Here is a 25,998-nt window from a genome sequence, read left to right as displayed (position 1 = left end):
AAAAAGTCCTCTATTTTTCATACAACCCTTCAAATGAATGAGAGATCACCTTATATTATTACAAATTTATGCCTTATTCTTTTTGCCCAATAATACAGAAATTATAGGCTTTCCAGTTAGAGTAAGGTATAAGTAAACAGAAATACACAGTAAGTGCTTAATAAGTGCACAATATAAATTTAGCAGAGTAGATTAATTGAATCTGGCACCTTAAAAACTGTGGTAATCTAATACAGTGATCAAGAATAAAAAAGATATTTCTTGAAGAAATAACATTTACCCCAATGGGAAACGGAGCTTCATTTTCCAGCAATGAGGCTTTTGATCTGGACCCCGAAGTCATCTTTGGAACAGTTCCTATTGCAGGATTACTGGGAAGAGGCTGTAATCGAATTGGAGGCTGCATATTTCCTGGGGCAGTGTATGGTCGAGGGGCTGTCTAGACAATTAGGGAAAAAAAATTCCATTTAAATTAGTATCTTGACAGGTTTCCAGAACCAATTAATAACCCAACAAATTGCCTAGAGTAATTAATGGTGCCTTTTTACTGAACAGATTAAACTTTAATTATGTCCCTCCATTATCCATACCCTTATGACCCAAAGTATTTGTTAAAACATATGGTGTGGAAGTCCTCTATATAACTAAATGCCACAATTATAGAGTATTCTAGACAAAGGAGATGTTCTCTGTTAGTTTCCTGTATTTTATTCATACTGTAAACTTGCTGACAACACCCAATTTATGCTGTGCGTAGAATAGCTTTGCTCTATTTAATGTTAAGTTGAATAATGTTTCTATTTTAGAGATCTAAAGGGATATGATTCGAATGGACTCATTTCTGTTTAAATGTCTTCAACATAAATTCTCCTGTGAGTCTTTTAAGTCTTAAGACTGGTGCTGAAATAAAAGCAGACAATGTGATTCAAAACAGGAAAGGCGGATGTTCAACTGTGATGCATTACCATTTATTCTACTTCTTCCTTGAAATATTAGGAAAACAAAAATGAAAAATAGTTAACTGGCAACATTAGATAACACTGTGTAAAAATGGAGACCTTTTCCAGGCTGGATATCTTCCATTTGCCCCTCTTCTCTGCCCTGCTCTGGCCGGTGGGAGTCTTTTCTTTATGGACTACACCAGCTAACCTCAGGATGCCAGTTGGATTTGGCCGATGAAAGGCACTGGTAGATCAAAAGAGAGAAGGGAACGAGATTGCGGTCTTAATTCTCCTGGACCCTTTCCACCAAGGTCATGATGGGCCAGCTGGGTCCCTCCACCAAAGTCCACAGCTTCTATCAGGAAGTCCTCTCCTACTTTACAAGTCCTGCCTGCCAGTTCTGGTATCCAATCCCTCCCTTTCTCCCTTAGGCCAATGTGGTGTTGTTTCCCATTTTGCTGACCCCAGCATGCTTAACATCCTTAGCTGGTTTCCTTTAACCCTGCCTGCATCTTTGTAAATAGTTTCTTTATTAAACCCTTCCTAATTACCCTATTTGTGTGAGCCATCTGTTTCCTGCTGAGACCCTGACTGATGCATTTTCTAATCAAGACTGTACTGCAGAGAATACCAAAAGTGCCAGTATGAAGCATTAGAAGTGCCTGTTGGGGCACTGACAGAACATTGTAACTTTAGTATAAAGATCAGCAATGTTTCAAAAGTGGGAAAAACAAGGCTTTTGGCCCAGTTGTTCGATTACAATAAGAGAGTAGAAAATCTGTTAAGAATAATACATGAGTATTTGGGTAAGAGGTTGTGAAAAGGATAGTATATAAATGACTCATGAATAAGGTACAATACATTGACTCTAAAGAATCATGAACAACAAATATCCAACTCTGGAAAAGTGTTGTGTAAATACAGAAAAAAAATGATGACGGGGTAGGTCCTACTACAAAAATTCGGCCTCAGTGCCATCTTGAAAAGCATGTCATATGTTGCTAAATCTCTGATTTTGTTAAGTCAACATTTATTGGATTCCAACTATAGGCACTATGTGGAGATGAAAAAGTAATTTTTAACATGTAATGGTGACATAAGACGATTAGTGCCAAATGAACCACGCACATACTGCCAAAGAGACAATAACAACAAGATACCTGAGAAGTAAAACATCTTAGAACTTAAAGTTATTTGGAGCAAGCCAATGAGACGAGTAAAAATTAAAGTTTCACAGAAGCAATTATATTTTATCCAAATGGACGAGCAAAAGAAGAAAATGGATGAGCAGAGACGAGGAATGGGAAATTTGAATACCTGGGTAAGAAGAGAACAGTTGTGAGTCAGACATGGGAAGGGTAGCAAAGATAAATATTCCCCAACATCTGTTTTCATTTCTTCACCAGTAACAGAATTCTTATCAAGGAAAATGGTTCTCACAAATAAGGACTATATTTCCCAGGATCTCTTGCAAATCTGTATACTGTATGCCTCAGCTTTGGCCAATAAGACGTGAGCAGAAATGATACATGAAACTTCCAGATCATGCCCTTGGAAGAAGTGTGCTGTCACTTTCACTTTACCTTTTTCCCTCTGGCTGAAATAGCCACATGATGAAACACCATCTTGGCTTATGTGGATGAAGACAACAAACTAAGTTTGGCAGAAAAATGACACAGTAGGAGTCTGAGCTTTTGATGACTTAATATAGTAGAGATGGCACACCAGCTGAGAGTCGCATATGCCTGTTGGGGTGGGGAGGGCATCCTTTTGTTTAAGTCATTGTTACTTTGGGTCTCTGCACACAAACCTATGTCATGACTAATACAGGAAGCCAAGTGGATGGACTGGAGCAGCCTTTGATTTAAAGAAACAGGACATAACACTATATGAGCCAAAAGATGAAATGTCTTTAAACCCACAAAGAGAAATCAAACTAAAGGTTTCTGAACAAGGGAATTAGATCATCCAAAAGAATTCTTTTGAACTCTGTAAAACAAATATATCTAAGACTCTTTCCTGTCAAATAATCCAATTGAACACAAAAACACTGAAAATCTAATGTAGGAATTCAAGAAAGCAGGCTACTGCAAACTGGAACATGATCTGTTGTCTGCTAAGCGTGAAATTTTCCTTCTTCACATTTGCATACAGATATCACTCAGTTAGATGAATATGGCAGTCAAATGTTTAACTGATTACATTTATCTGTAAAAATAAATCTGCATCATTCAACTACCAGCTGTGAGCTACAAACTATCGTAGTTCACATGAGAGGCCACCTTAAATTTGCTGTATTTTAAATCGTTTGTAATATATTTTCTTGGAATAAATATGACACTGTAGCTTAACGTTTTCAAAACTGTACATGAATGTGAACTGAAATGGACTACCTGGTGATTACTCAGCTTAGCTGAGCATTTCTAATTCTCAGTAGAAGATCTCTGGGGCTGAATTTTCCAAGCATGTACAGATTTAGTTGAATGATTTTCCAGTTTTAATAGGAACAGTGCAGCTAAAGCCTATATGCTATTTTGAAAGTTTAGGTGCAATTAGTGACCAAGTGCAATAACCATTCACTGGATGCTCTCCTTATTCATTCAAGAAAGTTAAACAAGAAAAATCAAGAGCAACATCCCAAAATGATTGTTATCTTCATCTCAACAGCACTTGGAGGACAGGAGTCAAATTTAAAGGATACGTATCCAGATTGGGAAAACAAAGAGGAGAACATGTATTTCTGTAAAATGGGAACTATGATTCCAGAATCACAACAGGTATCCCTTACGGGGCAGAAGCACCATAGCCGGGGACCGAGCGAAGAATCGCGGCTCACCAGAGAGAAAGGCTTCTGAAGTGCTGGTGTCAGTGTTCCTGTAATTTTTAAATTACCTTCTCACTCCTGCCACATTAAGATCTCCTGGATGTATCATAAACTACTTATTGAGGGTGTTCAGCTGGAAAATTGAAAAGAAAGCCTTTCAAGGGTTTTTCCTCTCCTAAACAGGTGGGAAGATAGAAAATAGCACCTGATTGTTTCTCTTGTTTCACCAGGCCGAGCTTTTGAGACTCTAGTGAATTTGCTATCAAATAAAAGAATTATTTGTGTACGTATCCATTTAAATGAAGCCTGGAAATATGGTAACAACAAAGGGAAGACAGTTGCTCTTCCTAACTTGAGCTGTTCCTCGGGAAATGTCAAAACATATTTACCTTTTGAAAAATGTCAAAGCTTAACACTACATATATGTGATAAACCTACTTCATCAATCTGTGAAAGCACTGCAATTTTTCTATAAATATTGTAGAATCCAAAAAAATGTTCATGCTAACAAGGAAACATATTAGGCTACACAAAGCAAGTATAAAGATGTGATCAAGCAGGTCATTTACAACATAAACCATCAACCTCCAGGAAATATTTTGCAAATCTTTTCCTGTATCTGTATTGTTTCAAGCTACCTTACCTTATTTCAAGCAAATACCACCTCTAGGTTATAAATGAATGAAATTGGAATGAAATATCAGTGTATAATTTCTTTAAATAGAATTTCTGTACATTTAATTGTTTTTATCTTAGAGTATGTGCACATACTTTTCATAAAAGAAGCACAAATATAAGTATCTGGCCAAAATGCTATACAGTACCACTGACTTTGTGCATAAACAAGCTTTACAAACAAGGTGAGAGTAGAGGGAACAGCAAGAACAAAATCCAGAGATCAGGAAATACAGAACGTGTATGGAACAACTAGTGGTACATTTTTGCTGCATTGTACAGTACAAAAGGGTAATCATGTCAATAGCTAAATCGAGGTCATATGGTTTAGGGTCTTAAATGTCAGGTGAAAAAGTCTAGGCTTTTCTATAGGTGACACAGAGGCTGTGAAGGCATTCGGGCATGTAAGTGTCATAAATAATCTGCACTTCAAGAAAACAAATCTAGCAGTAACAAGCAAAATGGATTTGACAGATCTTGACAGAGGTGACATTGATTAGAGGTGGGGCATTCTGTAAAGAGAGAGTTGAACAGATGCAAGACTATGTTTTTACTCAGCAGCATTTGCAGGATTGTACAGACATATACCCAGAGAGCATTCTTTCTAGGAATGATAAGAAATTATAAATTAATTAGTTGGGATAGTGTATGACAGAGTGTTTAATGCGACTCACCAGTGCTGTTAGACTGGAATGTCCTTCATCAACCAGAACACTATGGCCACGGTTGGTCTTTGGGCCAACTGGTGGGTGGGGAGATAGGATTGGCATGTTATTTTCTATAGACCATCTTGTGGGCTCTCCCTAGAATAAGAAAGTGATTTAACAAATTAATGCATCATTAGTAATCTAGGTTAGGTTATTGTCTGCCAAGTAAAAGATACCATATGACTAAAAAGTCCTTTCTCATTACTTTCAAGAATGTTCCTTGTGAGACCCATCGTGAGAGTCAGAAAAAGTTTTCACAGCTGTCCTTGGGAGTTGGGTGTGGTAGTGAAAGGTGAGAAACTGAGTCTACTTTACTCAAAGAAATAGCTGTGGAAGCAGAGTATCCTCAATGCTGTGATAATATTTATTCATCTGCTTTAAGTAGATCACCACAAGAAGCACAGTGCTCCTCGTTACACTGATGAGTAGGGACTACCAGAAAATATTACTTTCCTACCTTTAAAAATAATTAAAGAATGCCTTCAGCAAAAGGTTGCTTATTACAAAAAAGAGACTTAAACATAGGTATCTCCTCAAGCGCAGCTATAAAGTGAAAATTGTTACAGATAAAAATCACACAGGAGGAACTGGAGTGTCTCTGATGAACTTCGCTCGTGCTATAACATGTACTTCATTAGCAGGTCTGGCAATCTGCTTCAGGCAGTGCCAGTCACTCTTTATTTCCAGTAACCATTTTAGTCCATCAACATTACAGAATCTATACCTCAGTCCTTGATGTAGGACAATATTGGCAACGTTGCATTAACCACAAATCTCTACACACCAACTTTTCTGATCTTGAAAAACTGACCTATCTTCTAGTATTTAACAACAGTTTTGTAACACGATTATCTTTTGGCCATGATAAAATAGACAGATTTGAGTCTGTCAAGTGAGAGGGAAAAATTACTGTCTTAGATGGCAAGTTATTCTACAGAAGCTTTACAAATATTGATCAGTTTGTGAAATGAGTCTTGAGCCCCACATCTGTAATACGACACAGAAAATGAAGAACAACGTGTAAATCTGAATGGCCCAAGAAATTGAGTAAAACTGCCAGCCTAAGGAGAAAGCTTTCAAACATGCCTAACTGAGTCTCTCGTCTCTTGACTCAAATTTATACATTTTCGTAACTTCACTTTGAAGTAGGAATATCAAATACAAAAACAGAAAACAAGTAAGGATTTTCAAATACCTTATAGAAAATGTCTAAATCTTATGCTTTTGTTTGCTAAGGTAGATCTTTCCTACCATATATTTTCAAGGCTCACATTCACAGGAAAATGTGCCATTGGATAATTCTTAGAATGCCCTGGTTTCCATCACATTGGGAACATCACTATCTATTTTTACCTTCCTAAGACAAAAAAGCAAAAAATCCTTTGGCCTCTATCACATATCAGTTAAGAAAATACAAGAGCAAAACTTAAAACCTGAATGTTTTCAAGTTTTTCTTTGAAAGGTTTGTGCCTTATAAAACTTACTTTGCACAGGCAGCTCCTACTTTGTTATGATCTTCTGTAACAACGGTGGCCAAAATTTAGGCTTGATGGAACTGTCATTTGACCTCAGCTATGAGTTACCCAAATGTAAGTGCCCCAAGGAACTTCAATAGTAGCATTATTGGCTTTCAAAATCACAAAATAATATTGTCAAATAAAAGACAGTTATGTAGGTCCTTACCTTAAATCTCTGAATTCGCTCCTTCCTAGCTAAGGTCTCCAGTTTCTTTCTTATTTCAAGCTGATGGTAACGCTAAGCATACAGGAAAGGACAGAGAAGAGAATCATATCAATTATAGCAAAGAATTTTTTAGAGGAAAATAACCCTAGCAACCAACTGTATTCTCAATTACCCCTCTTGTCATTGAGATGGAGGAGAATCATCTGCATAAGTGTGCAAGCGGGAATATAAATTGGTACAACTCTTTGGAAAGCCAATTCTTAACGTAGATTAGGCTGTTGAAAGTGTCTCTACCCTTTTACCAGTAAATTTCACTTCCAAACCTAGGGGAGAATCTGAATAATTTTTTTTAAATGTGTTATGAACAAAGATGCTGTCTGAAAGTTTTTTTTATGTTTTTCCTTCAAAGCAAAAATTCAGAAGCAACACAAGCCTTAAAGTGAATGGTTAAGTTTTTGGCACATCCATATAATGGAATAGAATATAATCGTTAAAATAAGATTCATAAAGGTTCTGTATAAAAAAATGGAAAATGCACGTAATGCAGAAAAAAAGTAGGACACAGAATTGCCCAGAAATACAAGTTAACTGATCAGGCTCATAATGTGTGCCTGTCCCTGTGCTAGGAAGGTGCATTGTCCCTTCTTGAACAACTCTAACTGTGAAGCAGTCTCACTTGACAAATGAAGAAACTGAGGCAGAGGATCATGAGCTTGCCGCGGGTCACACATCTCGTAGGCAGTGGAACGGTAATTTGAACCTTGGTCTGTCTGACGCTAACTTCTCGTTTTTTGGTTCTTATTTTTTTCACAAAACCATGTCCCTCTCACAACATAGAGCTTTTATTAATGTTTACATATGAGTAGAGACTGAAAGGAAATGTGAGCCTGTCAATAGCAGTTATCTCTGAGAGGAGGGATCATACATGGTTATTTTCCTTTTTTATGCTTTCTTGTTTTTAAGCTTTCTTTTCCAAATTTTCTGTAATATATTAATTATATAGTTTAAAAGTAAACCCCATGTGAAAATAATCTGCTTACAATTTGATCTGAAATCATTTAGACACTTTGAGAGTGTTTTACTTGTTGGCCCTTTTAAAAAGTGTTGTGTCTCTGTTCTTGATCCTTTCCAGTTGCCTTTGGGACCATGCAGACTCATTCATTCCCTGCTTAAGCGTCATCAATCCTCTTCTTGACAAGTCCCTTGCTTCTCTCCCTTTTCCTGTTCTCTCACCCATTCATTACTAAATTCACTATCAGCCATTTTCCATCTTCCATGTACTTCCAGCTCACAGCAGTCATCCACTCCCACCCCCCACCCTTCACCGTCACTGAAACAACTTTTACCACGGCCACCGATGTCTTTGTCCTCGGGGTCAAACCTAATTTCTTTTTTTTCTCAGTGCTCATCTTATTTAACCATTCTACAGCTTATGAGAGCATCCTGGCTTCCAGGACACCACTCTATCAGACACATTTTTCCACCATTTAAAGGTTCTTTTCCAGCCCATGTTGTTCCTGATCTCCTGCAATGCACCACCTACTAAGCTAGAAATCTGAGAGTTGCTCTGGGCTCCATCTCTTCACCCCTCTTTTTTCAGGCAATGTCTGTCTTTCTCCCTCTTCCATGGCTCTGTGGACAGCTGCATCTCCCCAGCGCTTCCACTACCGCTGTCAGCCCACACCCCTTGGCAACATCTTCCTAATTGACCTCCCACCTCTCATCTTTTCCAGCTCATTAATCCATCTTCCACATTTTTAGCAACATCATCTTTCTAAGACAGCTCTGCTCATTTATTTCACTCCCCTGCTGAAAAACGTTTTATCACCTCATCTCCTAAACTCCAAACCTAGCTGGGAAGTGAAGGCCCTCAGAAACTGGGCCCCAACTTATTGGGGAGTGTCACTTCCTGCCAGTCTTTCAATCAACCCACTGTGCAGTCAGGCCTCAGTGAGCTTTCCTGTCCATTTGCAATGTCCTTTCACACCTCTGTAACTTCACACCTGCTGTCTTCACTCTCTGGAATGCCTTTCTCATGTGTTCATGTACTCTTGCTCAGTCCTCAAGGTCCAATTCAAATAGAGGACTTCCGTTTAGCTTCCCCTGACTCTCACAGAGGCAAGCCATCATTCCTTTCTTTTCTGACCTCCGTCTGTTTGTTCCTCTCTTCTAGCGCTTGATCATTTTCTACAGCATTTTTTTAATTACATCTTGCAGCTACATCACATAACCTCATACTGATACATGGTAAGCCTGCAATTAATGTTTGTTGCATGAATGAACACATGAATATTAATACAACAACATTAGTAAACAGCATCAGCATAAACTAAATGTGAGACAAATGTGACAATTTAGAAATATTCTATTTGTTAATTATATTAACATACATTATATACTATAATTATATACTATATAAAAGTATATTATACATACATATTAATATTTATCTAAGATATTTATTCCAAACTTTAAGAATACACAAATACTCTTAAATAATAGCATATTTAGCAGCTATGATGTGTCGGTTACATGAAATTTTAGAAAACCAAACTTCAAGGAACTTGGTGCCTATTGATTAAGTTTGAAACTAGATATAGATTAATTTCACACTGTACTTTTTTTTTAACATCAGTTGTAAATTTCAACTAATACTTTTATAAGCAAGTGAATTTGGGGACCATGAACAATGATTCTATGTAATTCATGCACATGATATAAAGCACAAAATGAATTCCTAAATTAACAGATCATATACATCGTAAGTGAATATAACACTTACTCAATATAACGGTAGCATAATAATAAATGTTTTCAGTGGCACTACACTTACCATTGGTTTATCAATGATTCTACAGTTGTTCATAAATGTTTACTGCACCCACAGGTCAATGGTTTTATGAGCCAAGTGTCCTGATTTACCGCTGCATGGTCAAGCCAAGAAGTGACATGCTTTTTCACACAAATTAAAACGGTGTTGATGCTTGAAACTACAAGTTCCATGGAGTAAGGCTAAAATAATTCTTCAAGTGAGCTAGATATCCTACTAAAAATGCCATGTCAGATTTAAAAAAAGTGTTGGTGCTTGGGTTGTGAATCTGTGCTGACCAATGCGGCCTAAAGTAGGAGGAACAGCAGATGTTTCAATGCCTATTCCTTGAAATTTAGCATACGGCTAAGCTTCAGAGCCTTAAAAGAATAACAAATCTGAAATAATTCATGGCAGTGGAATTACTGATATTTAAACAGATGTCACATTTTTTTTTTAGCAAATGGAAATTGAGGTGCAGATGGTGAGGGATGGTATGTTTTAGAGTAGCCATTATGGATTAAAAATCTGCATTTGTTAAATTAAATATCACAAAATATATAACGATGTCCACATTTGTCCCTAAATGAAATGGAGAAAAGCTGACTTCAGTCTTAGCTCCTTGCCACCTGGAGAGATAAAGGGTATTTCTCAGGTCACCTTGTTCCATTCCTTTTTCATGAAATACAGGAAGAATTCCCCTGCTTCTGGATACAGAAGTATTATTAATTATCATATTAAAAAATATAAGTTATAAAGAAAATAATAAATACTCGTACCTCCATATCAAGAACCTTATGGAAAATAGCCTGGGCTAAGCATTCCCGGATATATTTTTGGTGATCCCTCTTCATGATATTTAGTTTGTATTCTTTTTCAGAAAGAATTCTTCCACTTCTTGTGATCTGTCATGAATAAATAGAACATACATAGAAATACAAAGCAGAAAATGTGGTGTTAGTTACCAAAAAGGGAGAGAGAGAGTGGCAGTGTCTTCTAAGCCTAAAGGAGGATTGTACTATGGTTGATAAACTTTCACTTTTAATGAATATTTCATAAGGGAAAAGAAGAGAAAGGCAGGCTCATATACCCATCATTGTGAAAATACACACAGGTGCTGCACTTGACATTGAAAACAAGGTTCTCATTAGAGTAACAATTTTCCCTTGATGGAACCCAGGTGTGGTTTTCACTTCTCTTTTTGAATACATTCGGGAAGAAGGGGTGGAGCGATACCTTGAAACAATGAATAGAAGCAGTGCTCACAGGTCTGATGATCTCACAGGAAATACTTTGAAGAGCAAAACATGTAAGCTACAGAGGCGCTCATCAGTTTATTTTAAAAATAATTGGTTTAATTACTTTGTTTTCACACTGCATTTTCTTCTTTCACTCTCCAGCCCAGAATGTAATTTAATTTGTTGTGATTCAGATTTTTTCAGATTATGCAGTACTGCAGATATAAAGTGTTCCAGATTGGTTTCAGTGGGCATTAATGCCAGTCTCAGGAGTGGTAGGTTCTGGTTTTTATTTATTTGTTTTTATTTTCTTTTAATCCTCTCTATGGGCATATTTGTTGTATTTTTCTACACCTTCTGTAAGCAGAGGGTGTTATTCTTCCCGGATTGTTCATCTTCTTCCTTTCCACTTACTTAAGCCCTGCTCTTCTTTTCAGGTCTAATCCAAGACCACGTATTTCTTAATTTTGATAACTTTGGTCTTTTAACACTGTCGTTGAGATCAGCTAGAGATGGGCTACCAGCGATTAGTTATTGATAATCTTTTTTGATGAATACATTTTACAATGGAAGAAAGGGTTGTGGTTACAGAAAGTGTGCTTGGAATTATGAATAACTCAATTACAGTCCTTGAAGTGTGTTGTCCATCGGCTATCATGTCATGTGTGTCCACCGGGGAAAGTGTTGAGAGCGTTCTGCGCTGCTGCTCCCTCTGCAGTTAACCTGAGTCATTGTTATCTCTCCCCTGGGAGTTGTCTGAGCTCCTCAACTAGACTGGACGTTGGCACAGGGCAGAAGTTCATAAACTTGAGCCTGCATCAGAATCACCTGCAAGGCAAGTTGAAAAACAGATTGATAGGCCTCACCCCACAGTTTCTGACTCAATAGGTCTGGAGTGGGGCTCTAAAATTTGCATTTTCTAACAAGTTCCCAGGTGATGCTGAACACGGCTGATTCAGGGACTTTATGTGAATGACTGCGCTAGAGTCAGCTAGGGCTGTATCTTCCTTATTTGAGTTGCCATGCACATAACCAATGTTCAGTAAGTGCTTGTTAATGATGTTGATAAGTAAATAAAAAAGTCCTTTCCATTTACACTTGAAGCTCACGGATTGTTATCCAAAGAAGCAATGTCAATAGTAACCACAACAATTACAACAACCGTTTATTATACATCTTTAATTGCCACAACAATCCTGAGGGCTGGGTATCATTATCTTCATTTTAGAATTGAGGAAGTTGAAGCTGAGAAAGTTAAGTGATTTGCTCAAGATTCTGTCTTGTAAATGGCAGAGCCAGGTTTCAGTCAGGTCTGTCTGATAACAAAGCCCCAGGGGACAAAAAGCAAGCTCTCTAAGATCTACCCAGCCAGAGCGCCAAGCGGGTAAAACAACAATTAGAAACGCAACGCATGTCCTTTCAACACCATGGCAACAATAGTTAAGGAAAGCCACTGTGTTTTAAGAAGGTAAACAGCTAAAATCACTCATCACACTTTCTATAACCACACCTATTTCTTTCAATGCAAAACTACAGCATTTTTAAAAGGTTTCACATTAAACACATTTAGAGGAATGGAAATTTTGTGCTAATGATAGTTTGGGAGCTAACAAAAAAACACTAATGTATCAATAAACCATCCCAGGAAATGAAACAGCTTTAAAAAATTCAAGGAGAAATTTTGAACTGTCCATGTTTTCCACATCATAGTCTGTGATTATTAAAAACACTATTTTTTTCCTGAAGACAGTAAAGTCTTCTCTATCCTTAATCCCTAACAGTTCCCGGCTCAAACAATGTGTTCGATAAATATGTGTTGAATAAATGAATAAATAAACAAACAAGTGAAATATGCTGTTGGAAACCCACAGAGTTTTTCCTCAATAATTTACAAGTTGTGTTAGCGGTTATTGTGACCTCTCTTCCTATCTTTTGGAACACAGCCTAAAAAAGATAAATCAGAGCTTTTTCTAAAATGAGGAGGAAGGAAAGGATGTCACTGATTAGGCAAAGAGGAAACCAGAAAAGGGAGGGAATTATTGGACTTCATGGAACAAGAGGGCAGGTAGAAGAAAGTCAACCAAATCTTACCAGCCCTGATCTTAAGAGATGCCGCCTTATCCTTGTATTGTTAAAATATCCAGCCAGGTGTTTATCGGTAAGACTATTATATGCTGCAAGTAATCTGAAACAGAAAAATGAAACCATTAAGGTTTTATGAAGTGTTACTTGATAACCAAGGCAATCCTTGACTTTCTCATCCCCAAACAGTGCATAATCATTCATTGATCCAGCCAGCCAAACATTCATGTATGTGCTTAATAAACAGCTATCGAGCACCTACTGTTTTCTAGGTTTTATAAGAAGTAGGAGACAGTCCTGATATTGTTTATCCCCCAGACAAATATGGAAATCAGACATGAATAATTAAGTTGGGTGTAAAAATCCAATAATAGAAATATGCAAAAAGTTATGGGGACACAGAGGAGGAGACTACCAGCTCCAGCTGTCAGGAGAGTCTTCACGGAGGAAACCTGATGGAAAAGTTGGGGCTCCTTCAGAGGACTCTTCAGCCTCCCATTACACACCCTGAATTCTAGTTACTCAAACTGACTTGCACACCCTCCACGTATTCTTTCCTTCTTCAGGACACAATGCATAGTCCCTGTCCTGTGAAGGCCTTTCCTTCACCTGTTAGCTAGTGGATGACACCCATGATGCACAAGCATCTCTTCTCCGAGGCAACATTCCCAGATACAAATTAGGGGGGCTGTGTCACCTTCCAGTCCACTCCCTTAAGACCCTGAGTCACATTACATATCCCGCAATATGTTATTATTTATTTCTTAGTCTCCTCTGCTAGATTTGAAGGCCAGGATGGTGCATTATTCTTGGTATCTCTAGCAATGTTATTGATTGTGTCCCTAAATAATGACGTGTTCAATAAATGAAGACAGTTTTGTTTGGAACTCATTCTCACCGGTATAAATTTCTAACTCAATTTAAGCTCAGCAGTTTAGAAGTCTTCACCTTCTCATATACATTCAGACAATTTCATTAATTCCACATCCAGAACCAAAAGAAAAAACATATTCATAGATTAGTTTTGATTTTTAGTCTTTCATTTTAAGAGTTAAAAGAGGGCAAATTGGTTTCTTGATTACATGCTATACCTTGGTAGATGGTCAGCTAAGTCTATAAATCAAAGTCTGAAGCTATTTTTTCTAAGTGTTAACCTATCCTTTATTAATTACTATTACCTTACAAAAACACATACACATACATATACATGTCCGTATACACGTACGCATATATGTGCATCCATATGTATATATATACATAAATGTGAGTGTACGTATATAGAGAGACAGACACGGAAACAGAGACAGAGGCAGAGAAAGAGAACATACAAGCCTAAACATAGCCCTAACATAAAGCTGCCTTACAAAAAAAAATGCACACCCTATTACCTGCAACAAAGATTTACAATCTGTACATTTCATGAGCAGCTCATCCTTAATTTATCCCAAGACTAGAGCAAGGACTCATATTACAGAATCCAGTAAGTGTCATTAGCAACGATTTTATTTAGCTGTTTGCACTGCCTTAATTACATGGAGATGGTATCGGCGACTTTTTCCTGTCTCTCTTCTCCTTAATGCCCATCTCAGGAAAGTTCCATGCTGTCAAATGATAAAGAAAGTTTAATTTCATCCACAAAGGAGACTGAAAAGCAGTTACAAAGCCTGGAAGCCAAGGTGCCACATGAAGGCTGCAGACATATGAGCAACTGCGGAAACCATCATTTCACTGGGTTTATGTAAAGAGACAAGCGGAGGGCTTCAGTAATGCACATACAAAACCAGCCCCAGAAAATGCTTTGAAACCATCTTTTAAATGAACTGTCTTGGTGTCCTATAGTTCCTCAAAGGTTTCCTGTCTCCGAAAGGTCAACATTGCATCCCTTACCCTTTCTGAATCTCAGAATCTTTCTTCAGCAACTCATTTCGGAAAGGAGCAGGTGCCTCTCAGTCTTAACAATCATGATTCCAGTCCACAGACGCCTAAGATAAATCATTGGACTGATAGCATATATATCTTTTGTCTGTTTTTCAGGCTCAAGTTTTTTAAAAAATCAATAGTTTTGGAATAGCTGTGAGTGCTAAAACCCTGATTAAATGAAGTAGAGTAGGGTCAAAAAGTAGCGTAACTTGGACTTCAACTTCCCTATTGACTAATGAAAGAGTCCCTCTTTTAATTCAGAATTTGTAGCTTTTTAAATATTTGGGTCCTAATAATAATGCTTAGCCAGCTTTGGCACTTCATTTAATTCTTCTCTCTCAGGCTCCTATTAAACGAGAATGTGCGCATGATGCCCCTCCAGTCTTACTGAAAGGTCGAGGAGATCCAGCTGAGCTGAAACCTTTGCGCACATCAGTTTTCTCACCTTTTTCTGTCCAGGAAAGATTGAGCCTCCCTCGTTGGGATGCCATTTGTAAAGCAACTCCTTCCATAACTATCGTCATACAACTGGCTGTGGCAAGACAGCCGAATGATAACTAGCTGACTCCACCCAGGCTCAGTTATTTCTTTTTCAGACAATGCCTGAATTTTTTTAAGTAAAACTTTAGATTAATGAATTGTTTGACAGTAAGACATTGTACTAGAGTAAATTATATACAGATTTAGTAAAACAGAGGTCATGAACTGAATGTTTGTTTCCGCCCAAAATTCAAATGTTTAAATGCTAACCCCCAATATGATAGTATAGGAGGCGGGGCCTTTGGGGGTGATTAGGTCATGAGAGTGGAGCCCTCACGAAGGAGATTACTGCCCTTATAAAAGACACCCCAGAGAACTCCCTCATCCCTTCCACCATGTGAGGACACAGCAAGAAAATGACCACCTTCGAGCCAGGCAGCGGCTCTCACCAGACACTGATTTTGCTGACCCTTGACCTTGGACTTCCCAGCCTCCAGAATTGAAAGAAATAAATTTCTGTTGTTTAAGCACTCAGTCGATGGTATCCTGTTATAGCAGCCCAACAGACTAAGACAGCAGTCAATGCAAACATTTCTACTGTATACATACAAATGCCACTTCATTCTGATCATCAAGCCCCCTTCACAGGCGGATGGTAGTAATCCATATGGTCTGTCTGATCCTTTCCACTCCACTCCTCTTCATGTGTGCTGGGTATGGGCTTGTAGCCGCCCTTTGCATTTACTCAAGTACAAGAGCTTTCCCGACCAGCCACAAACTTAGATTAGTAAAGCTTTTCTGATGTTTCTGCCTCTATCTTCTCCATTCCATTCACTGCCACTGTTTCCCCCATACACATACTTTTCTTTTCTTTCTTGTGCTCAGCACAGGCCTGGACCAGATGAGGTCACCTCCCCTGGGCCTGCTGATTGTGTTGTTGATTGTGTCACACCTTGAGCACTCCACTCCCTTTGTAAGTCACTCTCTGCATCTGTTGGCAGAGCTGGACTTCCTGGTCACATACCTCAGTCCCATGATCCTCCCCGGCTCCCGTCCATAGGATCAACCGCTGCATTGGTCACGGGAACCACCAGACCACTGTGACTATATCACTCAAAGGCCATGCTATTCACACCAAGTCCCACAACTACCTGCCCAGACTGGCCTAACTTGCTAGCTTCTTTATCCCAAGGACAAGACCACCTACCCACTTCCTGGTCACTAGGTGAAGAACAACTCACCTTCTGGCTGAGCAAGAGGCTACTTGAGCAGTATCCTGAGGTGTGGGTGTCTAATATGACTGTTATGGGGGTGTTTCTTTTGGGGTTGTTGATGGAGGTTATGTTGGTTTTATATGTTCTGAAGAGTGAGGAAGTGGGGGTAGTGTTTAAGTTTAGTGGTGTAGGGGATTGAGCTATTTATGATACTGGAGATTCTGGGGTGTTTAGTGAGGAGATTATGGGGGTTGCTGCATTGCATAGTTATGGGGCTTGGGTTGTGATTGTGACTGGTTGGTCGTTGCTTATTGGGGTCTTGGTAATTTTAGAGGTTACTCGTGGAGATTAAACAGTAGCATGCTTAGAGTAAGGGTGATGAGGAATGAGAGGAAATATAATTTGATTTGGCCTTTTTGGGTGGAGATTAGGATTGAGGTTTTTATTTGGAATTGGGAGATGGATTTTGGTAGGATGTTTTCTAGTCAGATTGAGTCTAGCAGAAGTGATGCTGATTTTTGGCTTATTGATAGGTTTGCAAGTGGTGGAAATCGATGTATGATCGTTGGGTAATATCCTAGTACCAGGGAAAACAGTCCCCCAGAAAACAAAGCAACCCTGTCTCTAGGATGGGTCCTGTTTCCCCCACTCCAATGCACACATCCCCATGGTGCTGAGGATTAGACAGAGGCTGCTGAATCACTGGGAGTGCTACCTTCCTAGCTACAGCCTTTCAACACTAAGCCGCAAAACCCTGCCTCCCAGCACGTGGAACATAAAAATAGGGCTCTGAAGTAACAAAGTCAGTGATTCCTAGCAATTCCTCCATCTGCCCCCAAAAAGAGAGAGTCTATCCCATAAAAACTGCCACTAAAAGGAGAGGCACTATAATATTGGTAATCACAGACATGTATTAAGTACTGATTATTTTCAGGGCATTCTGTAAGGCACTGGGGACACAGAGATGGCACAGACACTGCATCACAGAGCTCCCAGTCTAATGGGGAAGTATATGTACATACACATAGAGGGTGTGTGTGTGTGTGCGCGCGCGCACTTCATTTCTTCCAGTCTCATAGGCTAATTCATTGACAAATACTTCCTGAGTGTCTGAGGGTCCCCATGTCAGACACTGTGCCCTCCTGGGGAAGGAGTGTAACATCCCTGTTCCATTCTGCAGATTACAAAGCACTTCCACATACATAGTCTCAGTGATTTCTTTGAGGATCCTGGAATGTGAGCTAAGTATTATAGCTCTTCCATCTTCCTAAAATGGAAAAGCTCCAAAACAAGATTATTGCTTAATGTGAGTCAGTCCTAGGGAAACCTGACTAAAATAACACTTCTTCATGGATCACACTAATAGAGGAATTTCTTCCGGCCTGGAGCCCTCTTGAATCCCAACCTCCTCTCCCAGTACTGCCTGTCTCCACACTGTCTCCCCTTCAGAGGGAGATGGACGCTGTGGTTAAGATTCCAGCTCTAGTCCAATCCTGGCTCCACCATTACTGGCTCCATAAACTGGGAGCGAGTGACTTAACCTCCCTACTCCTCAATTGTTCTAACTTCCACAAAACACTGGAACGTGAACTCAATTCAGCCAAGTTCTTTGCCATTTTATAACAAGGATCACCTTTCCTCCTGTTTCCAATAACATTCCTCATTTCTGTCTGGGACCTCATCAAAATGGCCTTTACCATCCACATTTCTACTAACATTTTGTACGTGATTATTATTTATGTATTCTCTAAGAAGATGGGAGCTTTCTCTCTAGCTCTTTTCTTTCTGAACCCTCACCAGAATCACCTTTAAAAGTCCCTTCACAAGAAAAGATTTGTAAACCATATATCTGATAAGGTATTAATATCTAAAATATATAAGGAACTGATATAACTCAACAGCAAAAAAAACCCCACAAATAATCTGATTTAAAAATAGGCAGAGGACCTGAATAGACATTTCTCCAAAGAAGACATACAAATGGCCAAGAAGTATATGAAAAGATGCTCAACACCGCTAATCATCAGGGAAATGCAAATCAAAACCACAATGAGCTATCACACCTGTTAGGATGGCTATTATCAAAAAGACAAGAAATAAGTGTTGGTGAGGACATGGAGAAAAGGGAACCTTTGTGCACTGTTGGTGGGAATGGAAACTGGGGCAACTACTATGGAAAACAGTATGAAAGTTTCTCAAAAAATTAAAATAGAACTCCCATATGATCCGGCAATCCCACTTCTGGGCATATATCCAAAAGAAATGAAATCAGGATCTCAAAGAGATGTCTGCACCCCCAAGTTCAATGCAGTATTATTCACAATAGCCAAGACACAGAAACAACCTAAGTGTTCATCAATGGATGAATGGATTTAAAAAATGTAGTATATACATATACAATGGAATGTTATTCAGCCATACAAAAGGGAAATCATGCCATTGGCATTAACATGGATGTATCTCAAGGGCATTATATTAAGTGAAATAATTCAGATAGAGAAAGACAAATACTGTATGATCACACTTATATGTAGAATCTAAAAGAGCCAAACTCATAGAAATAGAGAGTAGAATAGTGGTTGCCAGAGTGTAGGGGGGATGGAGAGATGTTGATCAAAGGGTACAAATTTCCAGTTATAAGAAGAATAAGTTTTCTGGACCTAATGTACAGTATGTTGATTATAGTTAACAATATTGTACTATACACTTGAGAGTTCTAAGAGAGTAGATTTTAATATTCTCACCACAGCCAAAAAAAAAAAGGTAATTATTTGAGGTGATGAACGCATTAACTAATCTTATCGTGGTAATCATTTTGCAATACATACGTGTATCAAATCATCACATTGCCCACCTTAAACTTACAAAATCTTATATGTCAATTATATCTCAGGAAAGATGGAGAAAAAGTTATTGCACCTCACAACTTTTCCAGTCTCTACCCATTGCCAGTTTCACAGGTGCTGGCACATTTGTAGGTATTTGTTATAGCAGCATTCCACTCCTTGGCACCGATTTCTGTCTTAGTCTGTTCAGGATCTGTAACAGAATAGACTGGGTGACTTAAAACACAAACATTTAGTTCTCACAGTTCTGGAGGCTGGAAGTCCAAAATCAAGGTGCCAGCATGGTCGGGTTCTTGGTGAGGGCCCTCTTCCTGGTTTATAGACAGCCATTTTCTCGTTGTGTTCTCACGTGCCAGAGAGCAGGCAGAGAGGCAAGCTCTCTAGAGTGTCTCTTCTTATAAGGGCACTAATCCCATCATGGGCTCCACCCTAATGACCGACTTCCCAAAAGCCCCATCTCCAAATGCCATCACATTGGGGATTGTGATTTCAACACGTGAATTTGAGGGGGACATAAACATGTAGCCCATAACAGAAGGCACAATTGTCCCCATTTTGTGGATGAGGAAAACAAGCCTTAGTTTAAGTCGATTGCCAAAGACCATATAACCTAAAGCTTTTTCCTGATAATATTCACCAAATCACAGTGAAACACTACTCACAAGGGCTAGCTAAGGTGGGGACCAGAATGCCAAGTATATTCATGGAAAAATAAAAATCATGAAATATCGACAGAGAGATGTAATTCCACCAATTCCCCGGTGTAGAGATAGGAAAACTTTAAAAGAAAATTCTTATAGACAAAAATTAGTGAATACATAACTTTCATTCATAATTAGATATATCATTACTATGAAAACAACATACTGAAATCTTTAAATCATCTTATTTTCTTTTTTTTTTTTTCTGGTTTTTTTTTTTAAATTTTTATTTTTTTCGGATGTATATCATATTTCGAATTCTGGATACATTACATCATGTTCACTACCCAAACACTAATTATAGTCCATCCCCTCACATGTGAGCCTAATCACCCCTTTTGCCCTCCCCCACCTTCCCAAAGGTAACCACCAGTCCAATCCCCAATGCTATATGCTTTGTGGTTTTTTTTTTTTTGTCGTTTTTATCTTCTACTTATGAGTGATATCATATGGTATTTGACTTTCTCCCTCTGACTTATTTCACTCAGCATAATACCCTCAAGGTCCATCTATGTTGTCACAAATGGCCGGATTTCGTCATTTCTTCTGGCTGAGTAGTAGTCCAGCGTGTATAAATACCACATCTTCTTTATCCATTCATCCCTTGATGGGCACCTAGGTTGCTTCCATGTCTTGGCTATTGTGTATAATGCTGCAATGAACATAGGAGTGCAAGTATCTTTACGCCTTTGTGTTTTCAAGTTCTTTGGATAAATACCCAGCAGTGGAATAGCTAGATCATATGGTAGATCTATCCTTAATTTTCTGAGGATACTCCATACTGCTTTCCATAGTGGCTGTACCAGTTTGCACTGCCACCAGAAGTGAACAAGGGTTCCCTTCTCTCCACACCCTCTCCAACATTTGTCGTTTCCTGTCTTGTTAATTATAGCCATTCTGACCGGAGTGAGGTGATACCTCATTGTAGTTTTGATTTGCATTTCCCTGATAGCTAATGATGTTGAGCATCTTTTCATATGCCTGTTGGCCATCCGTATATCTTCTTTGGAGAAATCTCTGTTCAGACCTTTTGCCCATTTTCTAATTGGATTGTTGGTTTTTTTTGTTGTTGAGCTGTATGAGTTCTTTTTATATTTTGGATATTAACCCCTTATCTGATATATGGTTTGCAAATATCTTCTCCCAACTGTTAGGTTGTCTTTTCGTTTTGTTGATGGTTTCCTTTGCTGTGCAGAAGCTTTTTAGTCTGATGTAGTCCCATTTGTTCATTTTTTCTTTTGTTTCCCTTGCCCAGTCAGACATGGGACTTGAAAATATACTGCTCAGACCAATGTCATAGAGCGTACTGCCTATGTTTTCTTCTAGAAGTCTCATGGTTTCGGGTCTTACATTCAAGTCTTTAATCCAACAACATTTTTCACAGAAGTAGAACAAAGAATCCTAAAATTTATATGGAACAACAAAAGACCCCGAATAGCCAAAGGATTCCTGAGAAAAAAGAACAAAGCCAGAGGTATCACACTCCCTGATTTCAAATTATACTACAAAGCCATAGTAACCAAAACAGCATGGTACTGGCACAAAAACAGACACACAGATCAATGGAACAACACTGAGAGCCCAGAAGTAAACCCACTCATTTATGGACAGCTAATATTTGACAAGGGAGACAAGAGCATACGAAGGAGAAAGGAGAGTCTCTTCAATAAATGGTGTTGGGAAAACTGGACAGCCACATGCAAAAGAATGGAAGTAGACCGTTCCCTTACACCGTGCACAAAAATCAACTCAAAATGGATTAAAGTCTTATTTTCTTAAATATATACATTTCTGAAATCCGTTTTACACTACAAATTTACTTAGCAAATTTGTTCAGAGAGACTATAAAGAATACGTTTGACATGACCAGCTTTATTTAGCTTAAATTGTGGCTTAGCCCCTCTGAATTAAGGAAGTTTGTATTAGTTTACTATTTAGTACTGTTTACTATTTATTAGTTTGTATTAGTTTACTCTTGCTGCTGTACCACAGTACCACACGTTAGTATTTTGAACAACACACATTCATTATCTTACAATTCTGGAGGTCAGAAGTTCAAAAGGGGTCTCACTAAGCTCAAATCAAGGTGTCAGTAGGGCTGTACTTCTTCTGGAGGCTCTAAGGGAGAATCCTTTTCCACGTCCCAGAGGCTGCCCACCTTCCCTGACTCCTGGCCCCCTTCCATTGTCAGTCAGCAATGGCCGATCAAGTCTTCCTCATGATGCCATCTCTCTAGTTCTGGCTCTTCCTATCCATCTTGTTCATGAAGAGCCCCTTGTGATTACTTACATTGGGTCCACCCAGACTAATCCAGAATAATCTTCTTACTTTAGAGTCAGCTGATTAGTAACCTTAATTCCATCGGCAACTTTAATTTCCCCTTGCCACATAAAGGAACACATTCATATGTTCTTTTTTTTTCTTTCAGATGTACATGATTATACTTCAATTTCTGTGTAGACTACATCACGTTCACCACCCAAAGACTAATTACAATCCATCACCATACACATGTGCCTAATCACCTCACATGTTCTGAGGACTAAGACATGGACATCTTTGAGGGACTATTATTCTGCCTATAATAAGGTTTTTCCTATATGCCGGATGCCAAGGAGCTGAAACACTGGATGCTGAATGTTATGGCAACTGGGCTATAACATATATCATCCAATAATCAATCATGCCAGAGATCCTCGCTGTCTAAAAGGATACTTCCCAGATGGAGGAAGACAGTTCTCAGTACCACACTGGGATGTATGCAACAGGCCTACCTTGCTGATCTAATTTTGATGTGCCAAATGTGAACACTGAGACAAAAGAACAGGAGGTACACTAAGGAGCATTTCAAACTATTTACACTTTTTTCCATAAGGATAACAGTGTAAAGGTAACTTGCTTTAGGTGAATCTAACATGTGAAAAGACAGATTAGCCCACAGGATGTAATTGTAATCATGTCAAACGCCATTTATTCAGCACTTAATATATTTCGCTAAGTTCAAATAAATATTATATGAAACTCTAAGAAAGAAGAAAATTTTGCCAATTACACTATGACATGCCATTGATTATAAGCAGCAAACGATTTTAATAATGTTAAAATGTGTTAAAAAATCATCTTGGTATTGATGAAATAGGTTACCATGCATGCTTACTGCTGCACTGCACTAGGGAAGAGGGAAAAAAGGCACACACAAGAACATGGCAGAGGCATTAAGAGCCTCAAAATGAGATTAGAGACAAGGATTTTATGTTTAAAACAATTAGAAAGCATACAAAAGCATATTTAAAAGCATCAGGGCTGGCTCTGTGGTCGAGGGGTTGTTTGTGCACTCTGCTTCCGCAGCCTGGGATTCATTGGTTCAGATCCTGGGCGCAGACCTACACACCACTTATCAAGCCATGCTGTGGCAGCATCCCACATAGAAGAACTAGAATGACCTGCAACTAGGCTATACAAATATGTGCTGTGGCTTGGGGGAGAAAAAGAAAATAAAGAGGAAGGATTGGTAACAGATAATAGTTCAGAGCCAATCTTCCTCACCCAAAAGCATACCTTAAAAAAAAAAACCCCTCAAATTCAAGTTGTTAAAAAAAAAAGCACCAACAATGGTGTGTTGGGCTGACTCATACTGGCTCTGATGAGATAATTGCTAAAATTTTCAGGATTTTTGCAAGCTAACATTGTTAGCTTGAAATTGGCCATCGTGGGAGTGTTTATACCATAGAAACTGACAAACACCACAAATCAGGGCTCTTTTTTCTTTCTGAAAAGCCAGTTTAACAGCACACCACTAACTAAATTTAGAAAGTGATTAGCAAGGTATATCACAAGGGGTTAATAAAATGATTCATTTTATGAGCCAACATACAGAAGTATTTTTTTACCTACCTTTAATCCAGAAACTCATCTTTTGTATGCAATATTTGACCAAAGGGGCTCATATACCTGTTCAACTATTTCCTATCCCTAACAAAAAGAACATAAGGACTCTAGCAAATGCACTGACATTTTTCAGCAGCATTTCAATCAAAAAATTTTATGCAAGACGTCTCTTTACATTGCCACAAATGGAAAAGTTCAACTCACCTACCAATCTGGAAAAACTGGTTACACCATTTTATGCTCAACAGAATCAAGGGAGACAGGTGAATGAGCACGGTTTTATTACTAAAGTTGAGAAGCCTAATGGAGAGGTGCTTTGCATTTCAGAGGTCACTAAATCTGCAATTTGTAGGAGTTTGATAGCGTTCAAGGAGGGCCAATATCAAACCTCCACTGCAAAGGCAAGCTTCTAGCAATGACAGCCAGATAAAACATCTCCACAACTCACATATCAAGTCCTTGTACTGGGAAGTCAAGTTAAACAAATCACAGGATATTGTACCTTGATTAATATTATGTGATAATTCACAAGCAACAGAGCTCCTTCTCCTGACCCAAATGCTTCTCTTATTGTCCATCAGAAAAGATTTGCAAGAATCCACTGAATTCCAGTTTTATGAAGAAACTCATCACACTCAAGACACCCAAGTCTAAGACTTTGAATCTCAACAAGAGTCTTAGCAAAAAAGTTAATAAAATCTAAATTGAAACAACTTCCCCCTAAAAAATGTCTGAAAGCAGCACCAATAACCAGAAAAGTAAAGGAAAATTAAACTATTTAGCTTTTATCACTAAAAATCGCATCTGTTATTTGCATGAGAAAACGTAGGAAATACATGACCAGACACCTTAACTCTTAAGAGGTGCAACAATTTTCCTGCAATTACTTAAGGCAAATAAATCTATATCAAACACTTCCTGCCCAAAATAAATTTGCTGAGATAAAAATAAAGGATGGGATTTGGGGGCGGAAGGCTTGAGGTCAAATTCTAATTCTACCCCTTTTGAGATTCACGCCCCTGGAAAATTCAATCTTCTTCCATTTATAATTATCACCATGAAGTAAAATGCTGTGACTGCTTCCTGAAGAGGATGATCTAAGTTTGCTAGTCTGGAAATGTATTTACCTAGACCTGCTACATCATTGGGTTATAGAAATTCATATGTGGAAATGACCACATAAGGTCTAGCCAATTCCCTCACTTTATACTCCGGAAGCTGAGGTTCTTAAAGTAGGCATGGTTCATTGTAAACTCAGATCAAATGCCTTAAAAAGAAGATGCCAGAATGTCACAGGAATTCCCACAGAATTGTACCTATCCCTTCTCTAGGGTCCTTGTCTCGCTACTTTCCAGCAGAATTTCTTTCATCCATCGCTCTTTTTAGATTCATCTAAGATTCCTCCCCATAGCCCTCTCACAAGTTGTGCTATGGCACCATGCCCACAGTAAACACTCAGCCAATATTTGTTGAATGAATGAATACATCAGTTCATGGAAACAAAGCATACTGGTCCAATTCCTTGACACATAATCTTTTAAAAAAATCCATGTATAAGGATCATAACCTTTCTTCTGCTTGAGGATAACTGAAAATAGTCTATAACAAAATAGGTTCAAAAGCATGTTGCACATATTCTGGCTTTTTTTAAAATGCAGAATGCTCAGTGGGAATGATCATGCTGACAATGTTAGTTTTGTTGCTTTGTTTTTGTCAAATAAGTGCCTTTGCAGTGTGCTACAACACTGCATTAGAAGAAAAAGTTCCCTGGGAGGCAGAAAAAAAAAACCTTTTGAGGAAACTTGAAGAAAGACCAATACAGAAGAGCAATTGACATAAAGGTCAATTATTTTCTGACTCTTTAGAAGAGAACTCTTTGCCAACTAAAAGTGGACCATGAGGCTCTGCTGCCTGCCACTTCATAGAGGGTGACTGAACTGATATCATATAAATGATTTTATATTACATTCTTCATTCTTTTTATTTGCAT

At 38.5% G+C, this 25,998-nt stretch overlaps 1 protein-coding gene across 4 annotated transcripts in view; it reads right to left on the bottom strand.

The window, feature by feature from the left end:
• The window catches only part of ERICH3 (glutamate rich 3), a 104,422-nt gene that overhangs the window by 61,461 nt on the left and 16,963 nt on the right, over positions 1–25,998 (bottom strand). For 2 of the 4 annotated variants that reach the window (XM_014740216.3, XM_070267489.1), the window contains 5 exons: positions 12,969–13,062; positions 10,419–10,544; positions 6,831–6,902; positions 5,115–5,243; positions 281–439 (listed from right to left, as the gene is read on the bottom strand). In XM_014740216.3, the coding sequence (XP_014595702.3) occupies positions 281–439; positions 5,115–5,243; positions 6,831–6,902; positions 10,419–10,544; positions 12,969–13,062 (580 nt within the window). Of the gene's footprint in view, positions 1–280; positions 440–5,114; positions 5,244–6,830; positions 6,903–10,418; positions 10,545–10,875; positions 11,002–12,968; positions 13,063–25,998 lie in introns of those variants that run through there. The other 2 variants (XM_023641849.2, XM_070267490.1) reach the window with 2 other exon arrangements.

The sequence above is a fragment of the Equus caballus genome, chromosome 5 (genome assembly GCF_041296265.1).
Source record: "Equus caballus isolate H_3958 breed thoroughbred chromosome 5, TB-T2T, whole genome shotgun sequence".
Classification (NCBI taxonomy): domain Eukaryota; kingdom Metazoa; phylum Chordata; class Mammalia; order Perissodactyla; family Equidae; genus Equus; species Equus caballus.
This window is presented reverse-complemented; position numbering and strand designations above follow the sequence as displayed.